This window comes from Necator americanus, chromosome IV (genome assembly GCF_031761385.1).
Source record: "Necator americanus strain Aroian chromosome IV, whole genome shotgun sequence".
Lineage (NCBI taxonomy): Eukaryota > Metazoa > Nematoda > Chromadorea > Rhabditida > Ancylostomatidae > Necator > Necator americanus.
In genome coordinates this window covers 13547034-13566414 of record NC_087374.1, presented here as the reverse complement: position 1 = coordinate 13566414, position 19381 = coordinate 13547034, and the positions used below count along the sequence as shown (strand labels likewise).

The window sequence follows — 19381 nt, the reverse complement described above, 5'->3', positions numbered from 1 at the left end:
TTGCTAGATTTCTTTCCGAACGTAGTGCCTTTCATTTATACTTGCCTAGATTTTATTGCAAGAGCATTGATCTCCGAAGATGTTGTTGCTTTGCTGTGATAACTAGTTCACATTTTATCAGTCCTAATGTGATGTGTTACCTCGAGTGAAACTGCTAAGTGCCTACTGTGTAATATTCTACCAGTCACTTACAGCAAGGAATAGCTTCTACCAACCTACTTTCAAATAAACTCGTTAGAAATCTGTTCACAATGTAATGCACGAGAACGAACGCAGTTAAGTATTGAACCGCAGCCCATTTAAGTAGTTCCCATATATCCGTCCTGTAGATAAATTCGTCTTCAGAGATTAAAATGTCCAGCTTTAGGTGAAATCTTCGGTCGTCTTCCTCCTTATTGTCGCCGTAAATCTGTATTTTCCTGAAGTACAGAACATAAAGATAAGACTGAGGCAATCATGCAGAAGTTAAGTCATACAGTAACTTGCGGTAAAATTATTGCTGCTGAGAAAGTGGGCACGATTTCTTCCGCTACAACGATTTATAAGTAGACGTTATTTAATGGCTTCATTTCGAAAGCTGTAGATGCTTCTGACTAGAGTGGGTGAGAACTCTGCATCGGATTATATTTACCTTGTTGCTTAAAGGCAGCATATCACGGATTTGACGTGGTGAGGGAATCCGCGGGAAAAGCTGGATGGGTTGTAGGTTGCGGTTCCACTCATCTCTCCCTATTCAGGTGAGACCATTGAATAAATTGCTGAGGGAACCAGAACGTGTACATAGAGCGACGTTACAACGCGCTTTATAAGAACTACAGCAGTTCTCACGCCGTTTTCACGGCGATTAGGGAGCGATGAACGGAGCCATTCCGAATTCGCAATTTACAATGAATGTAAATGTCCTGCAGTGAAGATAAATGTACGGTTTTGCAGTGCATCTGCCGCGCCAATTACCATTCAGACCGTAGCCATGCGGTGCTACCTATTTGCATCTATTTTGTAGCTGAAACTATGCGGTTTGCAGTCGCATCGAAAAGATTTGACACGGTGATGTGGTGTGGTGCCTCTGCATAGGTGTTGGAACTCTTTCTACTTCCAAATGTATGACGGCGCTGAGCGACATCCGCACCTCTCCACTCCTGAAGTTAAGTCGTATCGACTCAACTAGATTCGAGAGAGAATATTGGATTTTCAAGTATCCGTTCGAATATCGTTCTGTGTTGCTTTCATCTGCGCCTATATCCCAACTTTCCAGAACCAGACGTACAAAGTTATAAGCAGAAGAAATGAACTATCCTTGGAGCAAACATACCTATCCAACCGTGCATTGAATCCCTGCCTTGTTATCCTTGCAGCTATTTCATTAGGTTTGTAGTGTTCCACATCTCGACGCTTCGGATCGAGCAGTTGATAACACTCTCTCCATCTGCAACGGAACGATATCGTTGTCAGCTTATCATCACTGATAGGTGAATATCACTAATGTGCAAAACATAGTGAAGATATACCGAAAAGGCTGCTTTTGGTCTGCAGCCATCCTACCGAGAACTAATATCGATTGTGTGTCATCCGGTAATCGTATGGAGTCATACAAAACAATTTCAGCCTAGAAGAAACTTATGAAGGAATCATACAAAGCAATCTCGGCCTAAAAAAGCAACTAGAGAATCTGAAAGTGATATAGTAGGGTGAAAACGACATGAAGCAGGTACGCAATTGCGTACGCGGCTTCTCTCGAGGCGCTTCGGTGGAGCGTAGCGGCTGGGAGCGTGGTGAAACCCTTCCTTGCACCACCCACCGCTGCAGTTTGCGACGGTGCCAATTCGATTCCAACAGCTGCCTCCACCGCGCCGTTTTGAGCGCGTACGCAAATGCACCGCAACTACACTCGTCATTCATGTCGTTTTGACCCGAGTATATCTTACCTCAACGGCACTGTGGTACTCAAGGTGGTATCTGAAGAATACGAAATAGACGAAATTGTTGAAGGATCTATTTGATGTAGGTATCCAGATGTCCAAAAGTAACTAAACAGAAGCTTTTATCTCGCTGAAATTATGTAAGTCAAGTAGTCTGACTAACTTGATCATCATCTTCATAACCTTGTATCCACTGATATTCGATCTGAGATACTGAGAAATGTGAAGGATCTGCGCTATTCAGCACTGGAAGTGTACTGCTGAAGAGCCATCCATCATTAGACTGCAACACTACCAAATATTGTTCCTCGAACGTAACTTTCGGCCGTTCTCGATAAGCACCCGTTTTCTTCCAAAGACCCTGAGAAAAAAAGAAAAGGAGTGGTTGTTCCAGAAATAGCCTGAGTACTAGTTTTATCTGAAACTCGTTGCAGTTGCGTTTGTCGGCAACTTAGAGATAGCAGTTACAATCGAGATGGGACCCTCACTAGCTTCACTCGCACTGCAGCCTAACTCCACCGCTTCGAAAGCAGCCGCAAAGAGCTTCAGTCGCTTTGGCCCGACAATACATCGATTTCTGTGTCAGGATGGCTTGCCATTACGATCCGTACTCTCCCCCAGAAACAACGAACAACTAAGTCACTCATTCGTCTATAAAATTAGTCGCAGCTCGCCAAGCTTGGAGCGATGTATCCCTCATTTCTTGAGTACGTAGACTCATTTTAATCAATTTTGAAGAAGAAAAAGAGAAGGGAAATGCTTCGGGACTCATTTCGTCACAACGAGAAGCAAAGTCATTACTGCTATTATAAGATTCGGGATATTCTGTATTTCTAGTAGACGAAAAATCCTCAATGACCCTGTAGAGTTTAAAATGATCAGTCATCGTTGTGAAAATGTGATTGTGGAAAATCTAAAGGCATGGTTAAATGATCTCCAACTGATTAAAGGCAACATACCACGAATCTGAGGTGGTACGGATTTCAGGTGGAGTATCCATATACGGGGTCGTAGATTATGGAGACTGGGGTGGATCCGCTCATCTCTCCCTGAATCACTGCAAGCAGCCGGCCCCTGAATGCTGTTTTGTACGATGTCTTCTATTGTAGCGCGCCACCCTTGCACGCGTAGCGTCCCTTACTGCCTGTTGGAGAAGTCCGAATTGGTTTTCGACGAATCGCAGTGCGGAAGTGGAGCGCTGCAATAGATGGCGTCGTACAAAACAGCATTCTGGAGGCGACTGTTTGAAGTGATGCAGGGAGAGATGAGCGGAACCACCATCGCCTTCATAATCTACTACCACGTATAAGAATACTCCACCTTATATCTGCACCACCTCAGATTCGTGGTATGCTGCCTTTAACTGAGGAATAGTCTGGTGCTTTCTGGTGCTGCTTAGGATAAATGAAAGTTACTAGTTCACGGTTGACGATAAGCTTCACATTTTTTTTGGGTTGACAGCAACAAATAACTTGAGCTGACCTAGGATTGGTCCAGCTTACGAGCTGAAATATAGTCGTGTCAAAACGACCTGAAGCCCGATGCAATTACGAAGTGGCAAGGTGCAGCAGGTATTCTAACAATTAGAATCAAGGAGGGACCTTCGTTAGCTCGGCATCTGAGTGAACCCAGCGGTGGTCCCATCTCGATCGCCACCACTATCTTTACCAAACTGGTTCAAATGCGGCTGCTAGCGCAACTGCACCAGGCCTCAGGTCTCCTTGGTACGACTGAGGTATAGTCCTATTGTTTCAGTACAAAGCGCAGTTTCGACTCCATGTGTTCCCGGTCTGACTTTTGTTAGACTGAGCAATTTAGTTGGTATGTTGTCTTTTTAATTGATATGACATACTTATTCAAAAGGAAAACTTACATGAGTTGAAAAAATAATGACTAGCGGAAGAAGTACACGAATAGCATCAAATAATATTTTTACCATGTAGGCGATACTGATATGAGAAGCACTGTAGACTCGATAAAGAGGCTAAAATTTCGCAAGATGTGAAAATTTTAGGATAATTGAGTTTCGTAGTTGGTTTTTGAGCTAAGATTTTTGCTCCTCAGTTCTGTATGCTCTGAAGAAAGCGACGTTGCCGAAACATTAAGTGAAATAAAGACTAGTAACAGTCTTGATTTTGAACCTAAACAACTACTATGGAACTGAACTCTACAGTGTTATGATTTAAGGAATTTGTGATCTACTAGAAGAATGCTTTAGTGTTACCTGTCTGAATACAACTTCATAAACCATTGTTAGTAGGTGAATAACGAATATTGAGATATTGTTGAGAAATGCGTAATCCTCCGACGAAACAACAGATCCAACACACAGTCGCCAGGATGCCACTAATCCACCGGACCAACTTGTCAGACCGCTTCATGCGACAAACAGGGGTTAAGCGTGCGTACACGCATTCGTTGCTATGGGCACGCTTTGCCAGCTACCCGTATTAGTGGGCGCGCAGCAAAATGGAGATAATGTTCGAAATCATTGGAATATTGCCTAAGAAACTGTCTTAAGCTATAATCTAATGATGTTCTGCTATGTTTCTGTCGTTACCAAGCTACTCAAACCACTGTAAGAAAATTGTAATGTGAGCTTGTTGCAGGTTTGTGAGACTCCTAACGGTTTTATGTTTGTGCAAATTCTATTTATTTCTGTTTCCTAGCTTTTTATATTTCACCACTCTTCAGGAACACACTACCGTTTTTCAATCAATACAGGTGAATAAAGAAATTGTTTATATACCGTCCACGAGGACATGTTCTTGGTTCTTGCTAATGAAGGGTTTTCGGAGCATTTTGATTTTAAAAAAGTAGTGTTTCTCCAATTTGCAAGTATGCGTTGAAATAGAGTCTTGTAGTTGATAGGGGAGTAATATCGATATGTGGAGCAGTTATTGTCCCCTTGAACTATTGAAAAGAACTTTCTATCTCAACTTCTGCAGGATGTTTTCTTAATGGAAAATTTTCACTGAAAGAAGAAAGTGAACAGTAGTCGTTCGAATGTTCTTTTGTCTTGAAACCTCGGCATATTCTGTCTGTGTTTTGCTATAGTGTGCCTACGAGGTTTTTAGATGGAACCTTTATTTGCCTGACGTTTCGGCTTTTTCGCCGTCTTCAGAGGCCTAAATAGAGGATGACTGGAACAATGCTACGTTTATCCCGTCAAGTGCCACACCACCCTGGGTCAGTGTTTCGATAATCGTTCAGGGTAGTGAAAACAGAAACCTATGGGTTTCTGTTTTCACTACCCTGAACGATTATCGAAAGTCCTCTATTTAGGCCTCTGAAGACGTCGAAGAAGCCGAAACGTCAGGCAAATAAAGGTTCCATCTAAAAACCTCGTAGGCACACTATAGCAAAACATGAACAGTAGTCGTTTCTTGGTCGATGCACAAGGGAAGTAGTATTTTCAATTCAGGTAGAAACGAAGGCCTTTAATAATGAAGCAGTGTGGAGATACCGCCTTTCTGTGGAACTATGCACTTCCAATATTTTGCTCAGAAAACTTAAATATTCATATTATTTGGCATCTCAAACAAATGCATCACAAATCATTTGCAGTGGCGTCAGGATAGGAATAATGAGAACATGGAAGCACTTGACCTTTTTTCAGAGATAGTTGTTTCTGAATGTGACTGACTTACTTGACTTAAAGGCATCACCCTACGAATTTGAGGTGGTACGGATTTCAGGTGGAGTATTCTTGTACGGGATAGTAGATTGTGGAGAGGGGGCTGATTCTGTCCATTTCTTCCTAACTGCTGTAAAAAAGGGTCGAAAAATGCGGCGCGCACAAAGCTGGCGCGCTCCAATCGAACTCGTTGTAGAAAATAGCGCACCGGAGCGCTCTAAACCGCATCTTCCGGGCCGTTTTTTACGGCAATTAGGAAGAAATGGACGGACTCACTCCTCTCTCCATAATCTACGATCCCGTATACGAATACTCCACCTGAAATCCGTACCACCTCACATTCGTGGGGTGATGCCTTTAATCGGCGGGTGCGTGTTACGACTATCCGCTTCTTCGCCGGGCTATTTATCCTCGACCATATCCGAGCCCATCCTGTTCGATCTTCAGCCAGAATTTGCATAGAATATACTCATCTTTATTTTTTTCAATCTTTGGCCAAAAGTAGCCTAACAGTCGTCTAAACAGTCTTCTCTTTATGCAGTCAAGCTTCTCCATCACCGCCGACGGCGCTGCCCAAGTCTCCGATCTGTACATCATAGGGGGAATTGTGGATGGGTGAACTTGCAGCTTGACTTCGTTGGCGATTGAGATCGACCATAAACACTTGATCAATGAGTTGAATGCCGAATTAGCTTCAGCGCATCTTTGGTGAATATCTCTCTCGTAGCTGTCATCGTTTTTCAGCATGCAGCCCAAATAACAGAACTTATCAATGGGTTCAATAGATTGTACGTCCACCCTGATTCCTGCTGAGGGTCTCAAGGACCCACATCTCCTTACGTTTGTCAGCATGGAGCAGTCCACAGGCTGCAGCAAATTTCGATATAAGGTTAACGGCGTGTTGTCACTTTGCGCTGCCAGAAGCGAATGCTACTACATCGTCGGCGTACTCGAGATCCATCGGGGGACGGTCTCCCCATGGTCTCTTGTCTCTCTCCAGCTTCCACGGTGTAGTACATCCAGCTGGTGTTCGGACCGCAGCAGACGGTCTTGGTGAGGAGAATCAGTGAGAAAACGGTCTTGGTGAGGAGAATCAAAGGCGGCTTCGAATTCTGACTGATTTCTTCGCGATGTCGGATCAGTCGATCCAGGATGATCCGCTCCAAAACTTCGTACATTACACGCAGCGGTGATATTAGTCGGTAATCACTGGGCTCCATAACGGATAGGTTCTTGTGGAGAGGAATTATAATAGTGTGTCTCCACCAGTCAAGAATCCTTTCGTCAATAAATATTGAACGGATGATCTTCGTCATCTCACGAATCCCAGAAGAAGAAAGAGATTTCAGTATTTCTGCGCTACTTCCATCGTTTCCGCCAGATTTTCCATACTTCATATCCTATACTGCCTTAGCAGAGCAAAGGCGTTTCTCGAGTTCTTGTCCTCCCACGCTTTCTCAAACTCCTTCGCTCTTCACGTCCATTCGTTCTCACGACCACGTTTCAGCTGATGAAGCAACTTCCTTCTCAGACCCTTCTCCTGAGCGAAGTCACCACTAGTGCGGGCAACACATACAGAATTGTACGTAGATATTGTCTTTGTAGATGTAAGGGTGAACTTCTTCCACGGTGCTGAAACCGGAAGCGTTTTCTTTGCAGCGTCGTGAATGCATTTAGTAAAAGAGTCAGCGTCGTCCACACTTTTCCTGTTCCGTAATCCAATATTGATCGACGCTCGTTGGTGGAACTTCTTTCTGCATTCGTCGTTTTTCAGACCTACCAAGTCGAGCTTCGGTTGATGATGAGCTCCCCGATACCTTTTCAGGAACCTTGCCATAAAGCTGAGAAAAACTGGGCGGTGGTCATAACCGGATGCGGCATCCCAGACAGCTCTAGATTTTTGGATATCTGACAATATCTGACAAAAGGATGTTCTTCGTCAAAACGTAATCAAAGTAAAATTTAAGAGTCGGTGTCTTCTGCTTTTGCTCTCTTCTGGCGTTAACAGGGTTGTCCTTGCCACGTAAGCTGATGATGTCGATGATTCCTGTTAAACGTGGATGCAATGACGAGATTTGTCTGCTCGCCAAGCTCTATCAGACGATTTCCGTTGCACAATGTTTGCTCTATATGATAGAACCATTTTTCAAGCACATCGAATTGTTCCATCTTTGCATTCACATCAATTCCGACAATTACCGCCTGCTGGCTTGATATCTTGGATATCAACGTATTCAGTTCATCATAAAACGCGCCTTTTTTGTGGTACTCTGCAGTCTAAATAGGTGTGTGAGCACATACGATCCAGGGTTTAGTCGTGTCCAATCTCGCGGTCGTGCGAAGGCGCATATTGAAGACGTTGAACCAAACTCCTCCACCAGGTTGTTGTAATTGTTCCTAACGTTTATTGCGCAGCCCCTTACTTTCTTTTCATCAGGATCGCCGCAGTAGTTGGTGCAATTATCGATACTGATGAGAGGGCGATCACTGATGCGTGTTTCTAGCAATGCAACAAATGGTGCATGCAGATATCGCAGAAGTCTCTATAGAGCGGCTTGTTGAAGTACACTGGACAGCGACCGGGAATTCAGTGTTACGAAACGAATGTTTCTTGTCAAAGATTCCATGTTTCTCCCATACATTCGACCTTTCAGAGTATGGGCTCAAGCATGATGCTGGAAAACAGCACCTTTTTTTTCAATGTATGGGAAACTTCTGCTATATAACAGTGGAGGTTCCCATTGCACATACTCAAGCGCCTAATTGCAGTTAAGTAAAGGTTGACCGCTACTTGCAGGTGACAATCACATAAGGTAAATACAGAGTTCACTTATTCTCATAGTGGTGCGGTGGACAACCGAAAAAACATTCACGAAAACGATCCTAAACCAGTATTTACGAATCCTAAACCAGTAAGCATGATTTGAACAATTTTATTATACTTAAACCCACTTTTAGGTTTTTTTTTGAGGTTGATTTTAGGTTGATTTCAAGGTTAATCTTTTGATTAGTCTGGATAGTCCAGTGACGTCCTCCATTTCCTTATAAAATAGATCAACTCTGCACATTACGACCTAGCGACGTGTTGTATGTTCTTTGTGGAAATTTCTGTAAGACATTACAACAAAGATTTATTGCGGATCTTCTTAAGTACACATAGGAAATTTATTCGTTTCAGTTCGTATCTTGTCTCTCCGCTTTGAATTTGTCTCTGAATTCAAGTTCATTACTATTATATTTTTGTTTGACGTAATCAGCGGAATGGTATAATCGACCGACTCGGTTGCCTGCATCTTTACCGCGGCGTGTCAACACGATAGATCTTTTTAGATCTACAGCAAAAGGTCGCAGAAGAGTCTGTTTACTTGTCACTGTTCCATATCCTGCGAGACTTGGCATCTCGCGTGAACTGTCTATCGACACCAAATAACCTCAGTACCCCAGGTGGACAATGTTTGGCAGTGCAGCGGAACGAAATGGAGAGTTGCTACCAAAGATTCCACACTCTCTCTAGGTATAATTGGGTCAAAAACTACATGAGTTACATGCAGTTACGTGAGCGCTTCTCGTCTACCGGCGCAGTGGAGCCAGAGGTTGGGATCGAGATGGGACCATCGTGAACTGCAGCGGTGAGAGGTGCTAACAAGAGTGACCTTGTTCGATTCACCTCGACCGCACCGCCTCGAGCGCAACAGCTTACGCAACCGCACCGTGCTTTGAGTCATTTTGACCTGACTATATTTGACGTACTTGTGTTGTACATTGGCAGTGAGATGGACGACAGCACCTTCAGGGATGTTTGAGTAACTTTCGAAATATATCTATGCGAGTTTCATAGCTCGTACTTGCCCAGAACGTATACTCAAATGATTGATTGCATTTAGTTTTAGCAGGGGCACCGCGAACAGATAACAACCAGACTAATATGCGCGAGTAATTATACATGAGCATCAATATATTGGGTTTAAAGAGTAAGCAAAGTGAAATTCCAAGTATTTCAAACCAAAGTGACGTGGAGAAAGCAGTGCGGCGTTGCAATCGTAGTTTTTCAATAGCTTTGCGTCCTAAGATTCTGCTCATAGCGTAGTTTATTGTCGGGTCAAAACGACATGAACCACGAGTGTATTGCACGGTGCATTTGCGTACGCGCTCGAAACGGCGCAGTGGTTGCAGCAGTTGGAACCGAGGTGGGACCGTCGCAAGCTGCAGCGATGGGTGGTGCCAACAAGGATTCCACTACGCTCCTAAACGATACGCTCCACCGAAGCTCCTCGAAAGAAGCCGCGTACGCAATTGCGTACGTGCTTCATGCCGTTTTGACCCTACTATATAACACATTAAAAATCGTACGACAGAGGGAACAAGCGTAATACCTTCTTGTTCAAATTGTAGCTGAATAAGGTGGAGCTAGGAAGTCTTTCTGTTCTTATAGTACCGTACCGTATATCGTACACTGAGTGTGCAAAAAATGGCGTATTCGTGTTCAGCACGTCGTTAGGCTAATGGCACTACCGTAGATAGGAGTTATTGTTCACCTGAATAATTGCGTTTTCCGAAAGCCCTCTCTTTGTCTCGAGAATGAAAGGCGATGCTCCCTAAAACTCTTCCAGCTCGATCGAATTCCACAGAAAAGTGCAGGTCAACGTGGCCAAGTGTAAGAGTTTTCAGGGGTGCGTGTAAAGAGGGTCCCGGCGGAATTTTCAGCATGCCCCGGTCATGCCTCGTCAGAGCAATTAGCGATGGTGCGTGTCCTAAAGAGATTCACTTTCGTTGGCACCTAAATAACTGACTCTGCTCATCTACCGCTAATCATACGCTGCATCAACGGCTAGGGTATAATTCACTATATACTAAATTGTCTTTGAGAATCAGACACATTCACTGCAATTTTGTGACGTGAGGTGATCTCAATTTTGTAATCGTAAAAGAAGCAAGAGAAATCCTCACGTGAAATATGAGATAAGGATGTATCTGATAGCTTCAAATTACGTGCATAAAAATTTTCTTTGAAACGTAATATTCCAGCTCTTAAAAGTAACGGTAATGAGAATTATCGTTATCCTGTAACTCCCAAGTTTTTTTTTTAGCTTAATTTATTCCTGAACTTCTGCATCTCTGACTTCTTAGAACTTACAGGAAAAAAAGAGTTCAAATTTGGTAAGATTTCTAGACTTTCTGAAGGAGATAAAGGCAAACTCATTCCCTTTCTTTATTAGAACACCATACAAATCCCATATACTTCTATCTAACACTATTATTGTTCGACTTATTCGGTAATTTCGACAGCTCACACCACTCTCCTTTGCATACTTCCTTGTAACTGCGCAGTTTTCTGCGTCTCTGTGGCTAGAAGAACATCTAATACGGTTGTCTGCGTCTTCTTGAACGACTGGAGCGTGACCTCTTTGAGGTATGCTCGCGTATCCGCCGGCATATCCACTGGGTACGCTATGTCTCGGAGGCATTCGCGGAGAATCCGCCGGGACCCTCTTTACCGTTCCCCAGTTTTCAGCACCATTTCTTTGTAAGACAATCATATGATATGGTAACGTGTGTGGATTAATGTGTCCAGCAGAGTACAAAGAGGACTACCGATGATAATTGGACAATGTCAATCCACATTTTCTTAATCCTGTCACTATGTTGTAGGTGTTTGTGAGTGCTTTTAGCTCCACCAAAAACTTGCGGCCGTTGCTGGGCAAGTGTCAGTGCCGCGAAATTAAAGGAAGGATACCACGAATCTGACGTGGTGACGAAATCCACCGGAAAAGTTAAAGGCATCGCCCCACGAATCTGAAACTAAAGCGGTTCCCACGCCGCTTTTTATGAGTACGGAGAAATGAGGCATTTTTGATCTGCAATCTACAACCCCATCTTTAAAGGCATCACCCCACGAATCTGAGGTGGTGCAGATTTCAGGTGGAGTATTCGTATACGGGATGAGAGATTACGGAGAGGGGGGTGATTCCGTCCATTTCTTCCTAATTGCCGTAAAAACGGCCATTCGTTTTGGCGCACTATTTTCTAGAAAGGGTTCGATTGGAGCGCGCCAATCTTGTGCGGCGCCGCATCTTCCGGCCCGTTTTTTACGGCAATTAGGAAGAAATGGACGGAATCACCCCCCTCTCCGTAATCTCCCATCCCGTATACAAATACTCCACCTGAAATCTGCACCACCTCAGATTCGTGGGGTGATGCCTTTAAAGATGGGGTTGTAGATTGCAGATCAAAAATGCCTCATTTCTCCGTACTCATAAAAAGCGGCGTGGGAGCCGCTTTAGTTCCTACGTGGTACGTTATAACGCACGCGTACACGTTCCGCTCTCTTCAGTATCCTATTCATTGCTTTTCTTTGAATAGGCTAGTGAGGAGATCCAATTAATGTTCGGCCGCTGCCGGTGCGTTGCAACTGAAATCGTCGTTAAAAATACGGCGTCTTACACACTGCTATGCTGCTTTTAAAGGGGACGTACTACCAAATTGATGTTAGAATCTCTGCACGAAAACATAAGCAAAGGCAGTGTATTGCGATTTTGTCTTAGTGCGGAAACAACAGCGAAAACCTCGAGTTCAGGTCGTAGATTGCGAAAACCAACGCAGTTCCGCTCATATTTCCCTAATCGTCAGAAAAGAAACGGAATAAAAGGCGCCGTTCTTTCCTACGGAATGGGTTGCACCGCGTCACCTTTGTGCATGCGCCGCGTCCACGAGCGAGCGGTCGAAGAGTAGTAATGTATTCTCACCAGCCTATTCGAGTAAAACCAATGACTGAGCTACTGAGAGGACTGGGCGCGTACAAAGAGACGTGCTCTAACGTACCTCGCAGGAATTGAACCGGTTCAACGCCGTTTTTTACGGCGATTAGGAAAAGATAAGAGAAACCAGGCTGATTTCCGTAGTCTACAACCCGGAATCTAGGCTTTCGTTGCGGTTTCTGCACCACTTCAAAATCGTGATACGCTGCTTCATGGGAGAATCACCATAGTTTAATGGTTGGCCTCCTTGCCGTCACGAGTGAGTGCCCCGCTGCACAGACCCCTACTGTAGATCCGTAGAAAGCGGAAGAAAAAGCAGCAAGGACGCGTAATAGGGTCAAAACGACATGAAGCACGGTGCAGTGGTTGCGCTCGAAGAGGTGCGGTGGAGCGTAGTGGTTAAGATCGAGGTCGAGTTTAGAACCGCTTTCTTTCTCCACCTTGGTCCACACCGTGATGCCTTATCATAATCCAACACAAAATGATAGATCCAATTTAAACTCGCGTAGTTACTGAACGTTGTCATTCCTAACCTTCTAATGGTAAGCTAAAACAGCAGTTCGAGGAGTGGGACCTATGAAGCTGCTCATCCATTGTACTATCTGAAAATCATTCATAGTTTTTTTTTGCATGAGCAATTAGTATTCCGGGAAATGGACTGAGAATTTCACCTCTGTTATTGTTGCTCTTTTATCTGGATCCATATTCCACATTTTTCCTCTCACATAATTAATAATCGTACTAGGAGTTTCTGTTGGGAATTGATTGAGTGCACCAGACAACACCTTTAACTTCGACTATTCATATTCTCCAGGAGACGAAATGTTGAACGAATAAGTGTCTCACTGCTTCTTTTGCTGCAGTCGTGGACATCTTTGCATATGGTTCTTCACAAGCAAATATTTCGTAGATCAGCATCTTCAAAAGTTTTTTTTTCTCCAAAATCAGACTTTTGTGTAAATATTTTTTTGACCAACCCCGTAGCTGTACACATCGGTTTTCTGACTGAAAGTATAAGTCCGTATACTCTCTGGGGCCATCCACTTGATAAAACTCTCTATTTTAGTGTTTCCTTTTTTATTAGCTTTAATCTTATAGACGGTTCCGCGACGAGACCATCCGAACTCGCTGATTTTCAACTGAAATAATCCATTATTTTGTTAAGTCAGGAAGCTTCACTTTGGTCAGAGGGAACCTACAAGTTTGTTAGCAGTGTAGAGACAATTCTTGGCAGCTATGTCTCTGAGAAGGATTTCTTTCAGGTGCAGATATTTGAGAGCAGACCCTGCACTTGCTATCATTTGCACCTTTTCCTCTTTACCAATCGTGGATTTGTTATCCAGCAAATATGCATCAAGTGCTCCCCCTTAAAAGGTGTGATGAAAGCGAACAATTTGCGTAGAAGAACACTTGAGAGCTTCAAATTATCGCCGACGAAGATGGAGTTCAACTGTCTGACAGCGATGCACAAACCGTAAAGGACGCTCTTTCCTTCTTCTCTACCCTATTCGAAAGCTTTTCCATTTTCCGTAGTTTTTCATTTCTCGTATGAGCGCACCATATGTGCAGAGACAGCGCTCCGATTACAGTAGTTCAAGATAAGCGCCTTTTATTTTGTGTTCATTCTCGTCAATACTAAACACATCTTACAGGAAACATGCGTGCGTAGACACATTCTGTAGTCTAGATTTCTAGGGATGGAAATACCCTGCGACATGGCAACAGAACTTCAAAAATAGTCCTAAATCATAGCTAATCGACTTCAAAACTCTTGCTTCGACGCTGTTCGAAATTCAAAGCCTTTGCATTTTTAGGAAAATCACACACACCTGAAACTAATTCGATTAGAACGAGTACTGGAAGTTGTAGAAAGCAGACCCCATGGAAACGCAGTACATTTGGATGAGCAAGTTCTCTCATTAGTCGAGCTTGCCGTATTAATTCTCTCATTTGCTGCTTACAGATATCGGATCGGCCCTTCATCTAAAAACTTCACTAGAACTCACGTTTCATAGGTAATGCAATAATTAGGGCAGGTTTTTGTTTTTGTTCCGCTGAACGCTGCATTGAGATAAGGCTGCGGTCGATTGCGATGGTGATGGTTGTGAAGATGGTCGCAATGGGGTGATTAAAGGCATCACTCCACGAATCTGAGGTGGTACGGATTTCAGGTGGAGTATTCGTATACGAGATGGGAGACTATGGTGAGGGGAGTGATTCCGTCCATTTCTTCCTAATTGCCGTAAAAAACGGCACGGAAGATACGGCTTCAGTCGTTCTGGCGCACTATTTTCCACAGAGAGTTCGACTGGAGCGCGCCAGCCTTGTGCGGCGCCGCATCTTCCGGGCCGTTTTTTTAAGGCAATTAGAAAGAAATGGACGGAATCACCCCCTCTCCATAGTCTCCCATCCCGTAATATACTCCACCTGAAATCCGCACCACCTCAGATTCGTGGGGTGATGCCTTTAAAGGAACAAAAACACGGCGAAGACGGTATTCTTCGTACCATTCTGACAGACACATCGATAACATTGCCATCTCTTTTCGTGAGTTTTCCTTTTCTTATTTCTCCAAACGGCCCTGTTCCCAAGAACTTTCCCACCTCCACGGCCTTTGCTGGATATTCCCATGTAGCAAGAGGCATTCCCTTTTTCAGAGCTACTTCTACCTGAAAAAAAAAAACAGAACTGCTCAGTCATGACACGTCGAAACATTGTTCTTGTGAATATATATGAAGGTGACAACTAATTTCGGTTACACTTTAGAGATTTCGGTCTTGGAATTTATCTGACTACAGTATTGGGCTAACTGACGAACAGTTCGTCTGTTATTCAAGTACTCTGGATTAATAATCTATGATATAGGAGTAGCAGTTAACCTGTTAGCCCAATACTATAGATTAGTCTACCCTAAGTGCGCCATATTCTACCACTAATGCTCTTCCTTACACTAATGAGGATCATGTTGTGTTGCTGGTTGAAAGTCAGGGGAGTCATTCATTGGAAGCTTCTGGCGCATGGTTCTACTATCAATGCTGAGAAGTACTGGAAGCACGGTGGACTGGGTGGCTACGAAGCTTAGAGGGATACAAAAGAAGGTTTTGTTCCTGCATAATAATGAGGATTTCACTGTAGCGAAGTTGACTCAAATAAAGCTGCAGTGTCTCGGTAGGACATTTTTTCTATCTGCCACAGAGTCCGTATATTGCCCCGTCCGACGACCATTTGCTCTTATCTCTGGTTCAGAACATGGAAGGACGTCACTTCAAAACGACCTTAATTCATTCTTTGATGGCCTTGAGACTGCCCAGCTTTATCGATCGACTCCGGACATCTACAAGGAGGGAATCTACAAACTGCCTAGACATTGACAACATGACTTCAATACCTGTGAAGGATTTCTCAATAATTGAAAAGTAAGTGTGTGAGAATTAAAAGTTTGTAAATTAAACGTAAAATGTAGCAAAGTGTAAAAGAAATAGGTTGCTAGCCTAATACATTGAAAACTCCTATTGGGTTTAAGAAAGTAAAGAAAAACAAAGAGAAAACCTGGTTAACAATAATAGGATGGACCCTGTGATGCATCAGAAGCTCCTCAATTGAAGGAAATTTTGTGTTCATGTCGAGATAGTAATGTGTCTGTTCATTGTTCGATAAAGATTGAACTATGATGTGCCGAATCTGAAAAGGGTTCATTTTCATGTTCCGATCGACTTGCCGTGCATGATGTTAATGGGATTACGCTAGTTTTTGCTACTCGTGAGAACATTATCATTAAACAGCCTACAGTAAATCCCCGTACAGTACATACATACATAAGCTGAGACTGACGCTAAGTTAAAAGCATCACCTCACGAATCTGAGGTGGTACGGATTTCAGGTGGAGTATTCGTATACGTTATCGCAGATTAAGAAGAGGGGGTGATTCCGTCCATTTCTTCCTAATAGCCGTAAAAAACGGCCCGGAAGATACGGCTGCGAGCGTTCCGGTGCGCTATTTTCTACGAGTTCGATTGGAGCGCGCCAGCCTTGTACACAAGCCGCATCTTCTGGACCGTTTTTTTACGGCAATTAGGAGGAAATGGACAGAATCACCCCCCCCCCCCCTCCCTCTCCATAATCTACACTCCCGTATGAGAATACTCCACCTGAAATCCGTACCACCTCAGATTCGTGAGGTGATGTCTTTAAAGACAGAACGCAGCGAAATTGACAATGTTGGGAGCTGCTCAGGAAAAGATAGGGTTTGGAGCGCAGTTCATGAGTGATAACACGTTCACCCCTCGTTCCTTCCGATCTGGGAGGATAAAAACACTGATTTGATCATCGGCTGGCCACCGCAAGTCATTGTATAGGCCAACACGCGTTCCAAAACGCCCACGATTGCGAACTCCAGTAAAACGCGTCGGCGCATCCCGAGTGGATTGATACGCCAGTGAATTTATAACGCCTTCTCGATAGGTTCGCGAGCAACAGCCAATAAGGTTTCTCCAGCAAGCTCTTAAAGGGAAACCAGTAGGTGGACTGCGAAAGGAACCGACAAGGATGACGTTATATTATATCTCTCAGGAAAATTTGTTCAGGAAGGGCGTTCCCCACGCCTTTCTTCAGGGCGATTAGGAGGAATTGAGCGTGAACACGCCCATACTCGTCATCTACGTCTACCATCAGCTTGTCTTCCCTATCTTTTTGTGCAGATCTAACTATGCTGCGTTTAAGCCACCGACGAAGACGGAGCCGTGACATCGCAAAGGCATAAGATAACAGGGTAGAACTTCTTCCCTTGAGAACTTGGAAAACTTTGAAATCGAATGGAATTTTCTCTTGTTATGAGTGGTGTAGATCACTACCAACCCTGCAAGTAAGGAAATTGGCTTGCGAAACAAACACGAACAAGGATTCTAGCAAGATAATAAGATAACTCGTTATGTCGTTGCTACAGTGTGATACAATAGGGTCAAAACGACCTGAAGCCCGGAGCAGTTGCGCAGTCGGTTGCACTGGAAACGGCGGCGTGGAGTGAGCGGTTGGCATCGAGGTGATTCACTCGCACTGCAACTATGGGTGGTGCAGGCGATGCAAACTACGTGTGCTACTGTACCGTGCTTCATGCCGTTTTGGGCTGACTATGATCGGGGCTGGAAGATTTGGTGGAATTGTCGCCTTTATTATAGGACATCTCTTGCGTACAGTAGTCTAGCTCAACTGCCTGCGTAAACGCGCTCGCACATACATCAGCAAGCACTGCCGAAATCCAACAGCTACCGTTGCCGTAAGTTGAGAAAAAAGAAATTAAAAACATACCGCTTCCATTTGAATGTCGCGGTCCATTCCTTTCATTTTGCCCTCTGGGTCATACATGACAGAAACTATGATCTCTCGTGGCTTTTGTTTCCCAGCCTGGAACACGTAAGTTAACTCGTAAGAAATTGCAGGAATTTGCTAAGAAGATGCGGATTGTGTTTATTTGGTCTAGGTAAGATCCAGCTGTGACGTTCAAATTCAAATAATTGGATCAAAAGGACATGAAGCATGGTCCAGTTTCGAAGCGTTGCGATGGAGCGTTGCAGATGGGATAGAGGGGATATATACCCCATTGTAAGTGCGGCAATATGCTACATTCCGTTTTTTAGTGATGATCAAAAACATGATAGTTTACACGATCCATTGTTCGGTCTTTGCCTAGACGTTTGCGGTTTCGACATAGTCAACTTAGTGTTGTAGCAAAATCAGCCAATAACGTTCCATTTGCTCTGAGGGTGGAGTTATCTTCTATCGTACCTCACTACATCTTACAAGGAAATCTCCATGATCGCGAAGAATTGAAGGCAAATCTTCTCTCGTCAGATATCCATGAAAAAATTGCTGATTAAGAAGCCAAGGGTCAATCCGCGAACTGAAATGTGAAGTCTTCCTGAGCAGATTCAACAGAATCACCTTTGATTGCAACTAGCCTCTCAGCCAAAATGTCCATAGAAAATGGGACACTTGGTGCTTGAAGGGGTTTTTATAGAAAACTGAGAACTAGTGATAGTGACGTCTTATCGTATTGTTAGAGGGAGTGGTCTTCTTTGAAATCATGTGAAGGTTACTGCACTTATTTAACCGGTTGCGCTCGAAATAGCTACTGGCTGCGATCTGACGATCGAATCGGGACTTCATTCTGACTCTGCCGCCCGATTGCAGCCAGCGAGAGTTCCACCTTGATTGCAATCGCTGTTTGTGCCGCGCCATTTCAAGTGCAGCAGCTTACGTAACTGCACCAAGCTTCAGCTTGCTTTGATCCGTCTACGGCAGTAGAAAAGGATAACTTGTATTCATAATTACATCTTCCACGTGATTTTTACCTGCTTTATCAGTTACCTGGGCATGTAGCGCAGTAGGTAACAGGTCCGGGTGCGGCTGCTCGATCGATGGTTCGAAACCGCCCCAATGCCGACCAAGCTCCTTTCGAGGTCGATAGATTTTCAGTAGCCTTATCTGGCAGGATAAATACACTGGCTTGACACATCGGCCTGACCGCCAGAAGTCATGTGAGGCAGCACGCGCATTCGTAAACTTCAAACGATTCTGAATTAATGTCGAATATATTCTTAGATTATTTAGTTTGTTCGAGTTATTGCTTGTTAAGATATTTCGAATATAGGTGTAATTCGCAAGTATACCGTAGTACTCATTCCATGTTGGCCCTTGCAGTAACACTACACACACTAACAGTAACAGTACACACCGAAAGCGACGATTAGGATCCGTAGACGAAAAGTGAGAGTCACGTCTGTCACAAATTAAGGTTACGTAGTGAAGTATCATAGTGCACACTTAAGAACTGAGGAACTTACGCACAACTTGGAATTGAAATTACAATGGCCGAGGAAAATTTTACATCTTACACTGCGTGGTTTTTCATGAACTCAGGGTTCTAAATATCACTCATTAGCGTAAGAATTCAAATTGAAGAAACTACTAATTACTTTAAATTTGATTCAAGTTTAAAGTTCATAGAAGTCTCGTGTTCTTCCTCGGACTTGGAGAGAGGGAGGAACGCAAGTAGGTATGGAGACAGCTTCCGA

At 43.8% G+C, this 19381-nt stretch overlaps 6 protein-coding genes across 10 annotated transcripts; all 6 read right to left on the bottom strand.

Moving 5' to 3' along the window:
- Positions 1-35: 35 nt before the first annotated feature.
- Positions 36-4170, bottom strand: RB195_001172 (uncharacterized protein; the record flags this gene model as incomplete). 3 transcript variants are annotated; one of them, XM_064197825.1, is made up of 8 exons in its annotated part: positions 36-93; positions 216-419; positions 1313-1426; positions 1509-1606; positions 1926-2027; positions 2083-2280; positions 3793-3903; positions 4144-4170. In XM_064197825.1, the coding sequence occupies 8 exons, from the start codon at positions 4168-4170 to the stop codon at positions 36-38; spliced, it is 912 nt and encodes a 303-aa protein (XP_064053706.1). The 3 variants fall into 3 exon arrangements, with proteins under 3 accessions (XP_064053706.1, XP_013306988.2, XP_064053707.1); XM_013451534.2 differs by lacking the exon at positions 36-93 and having other exon boundaries at positions 185-419; XM_064197826.1 differs by lacking the exons at positions 36-93; positions 3793-3903 and having other exon boundaries at positions 185-419.
- A 1791-nt stretch (positions 4171-5961) lies between these two features.
- Positions 5962-6303, bottom strand: RB195_001171 (uncharacterized protein; the record flags this gene model as incomplete). The annotated part of the gene is made up of 1 exon (XM_064197824.1): positions 5962-6303. One exon carries the CDS (start codon positions 6301-6303, stop codon positions 5962-5964), a length of 342 nt encoding a protein of 113 aa, XP_064053705.1.
- Positions 6304-6446: 143 nt separating this feature from the next.
- On the bottom strand, positions 6447-6953 carry RB195_001170 (uncharacterized protein; the record flags this gene model as incomplete). Its single annotated transcript, XM_064197823.1, has 1 exon — positions 6447-6953. The coding sequence occupies one exon, from the start codon at positions 6951-6953 to the stop codon at positions 6447-6449; it is 507 nt and encodes a 168-aa protein (XP_064053704.1).
- Positions 6954-7030: 77 nt separating this feature from the next.
- RB195_001169 (uncharacterized protein) lies at positions 7031-7393 on the bottom strand (the record flags this gene model as incomplete). The annotated part of the gene is made up of 1 exon (XM_064197822.1): positions 7031-7393. The coding sequence occupies one exon, from the start codon at positions 7391-7393 to the stop codon at positions 7031-7033; it is 363 nt and encodes a 120-aa protein (XP_064053703.1).
- A 1281-nt stretch (positions 7394-8674) lies between these two features.
- RB195_001168 (uncharacterized protein) lies at positions 8675-8955 on the bottom strand (the record flags this gene model as incomplete). The annotated part of the gene is made up of 2 exons (XM_064197821.1): positions 8675-8767; positions 8836-8955. 2 exons carry the CDS (start codon positions 8953-8955, stop codon positions 8675-8677), a joined length of 213 nt encoding a protein of 70 aa, XP_064053702.1.
- Positions 8731-18285, bottom strand: RB195_001167 (uncharacterized protein; the record flags this gene model as incomplete). Of its 3 annotated transcripts, none has more annotated exons than XM_064197819.1 (13): positions 8731-8767; positions 12845-12858; positions 12911-12913; positions 12983-13096; positions 13158-13229; positions 13289-13450; positions 13511-13677; positions 14141-14294; positions 14819-14980; positions 15861-15992; positions 17616-17711; positions 18093-18207; positions 18266-18285. In XM_064197819.1, 13 exons carry the CDS (start codon positions 18283-18285, stop codon positions 8731-8733), a joined length of 1248 nt encoding a protein of 415 aa, XP_064053699.1. The 3 variants fall into 3 exon arrangements, with proteins under 3 accessions (XP_064053699.1, XP_064053700.1, XP_064053701.1); XM_064197820.1 differs by having other exon boundaries at positions 15885-15992; XM_064197818.1 differs by lacking the exon at positions 8731-8767 and having other exon boundaries at positions 12848-12913.
- Between the last annotated feature and the right edge of the window lie 1096 nt (positions 18286-19381).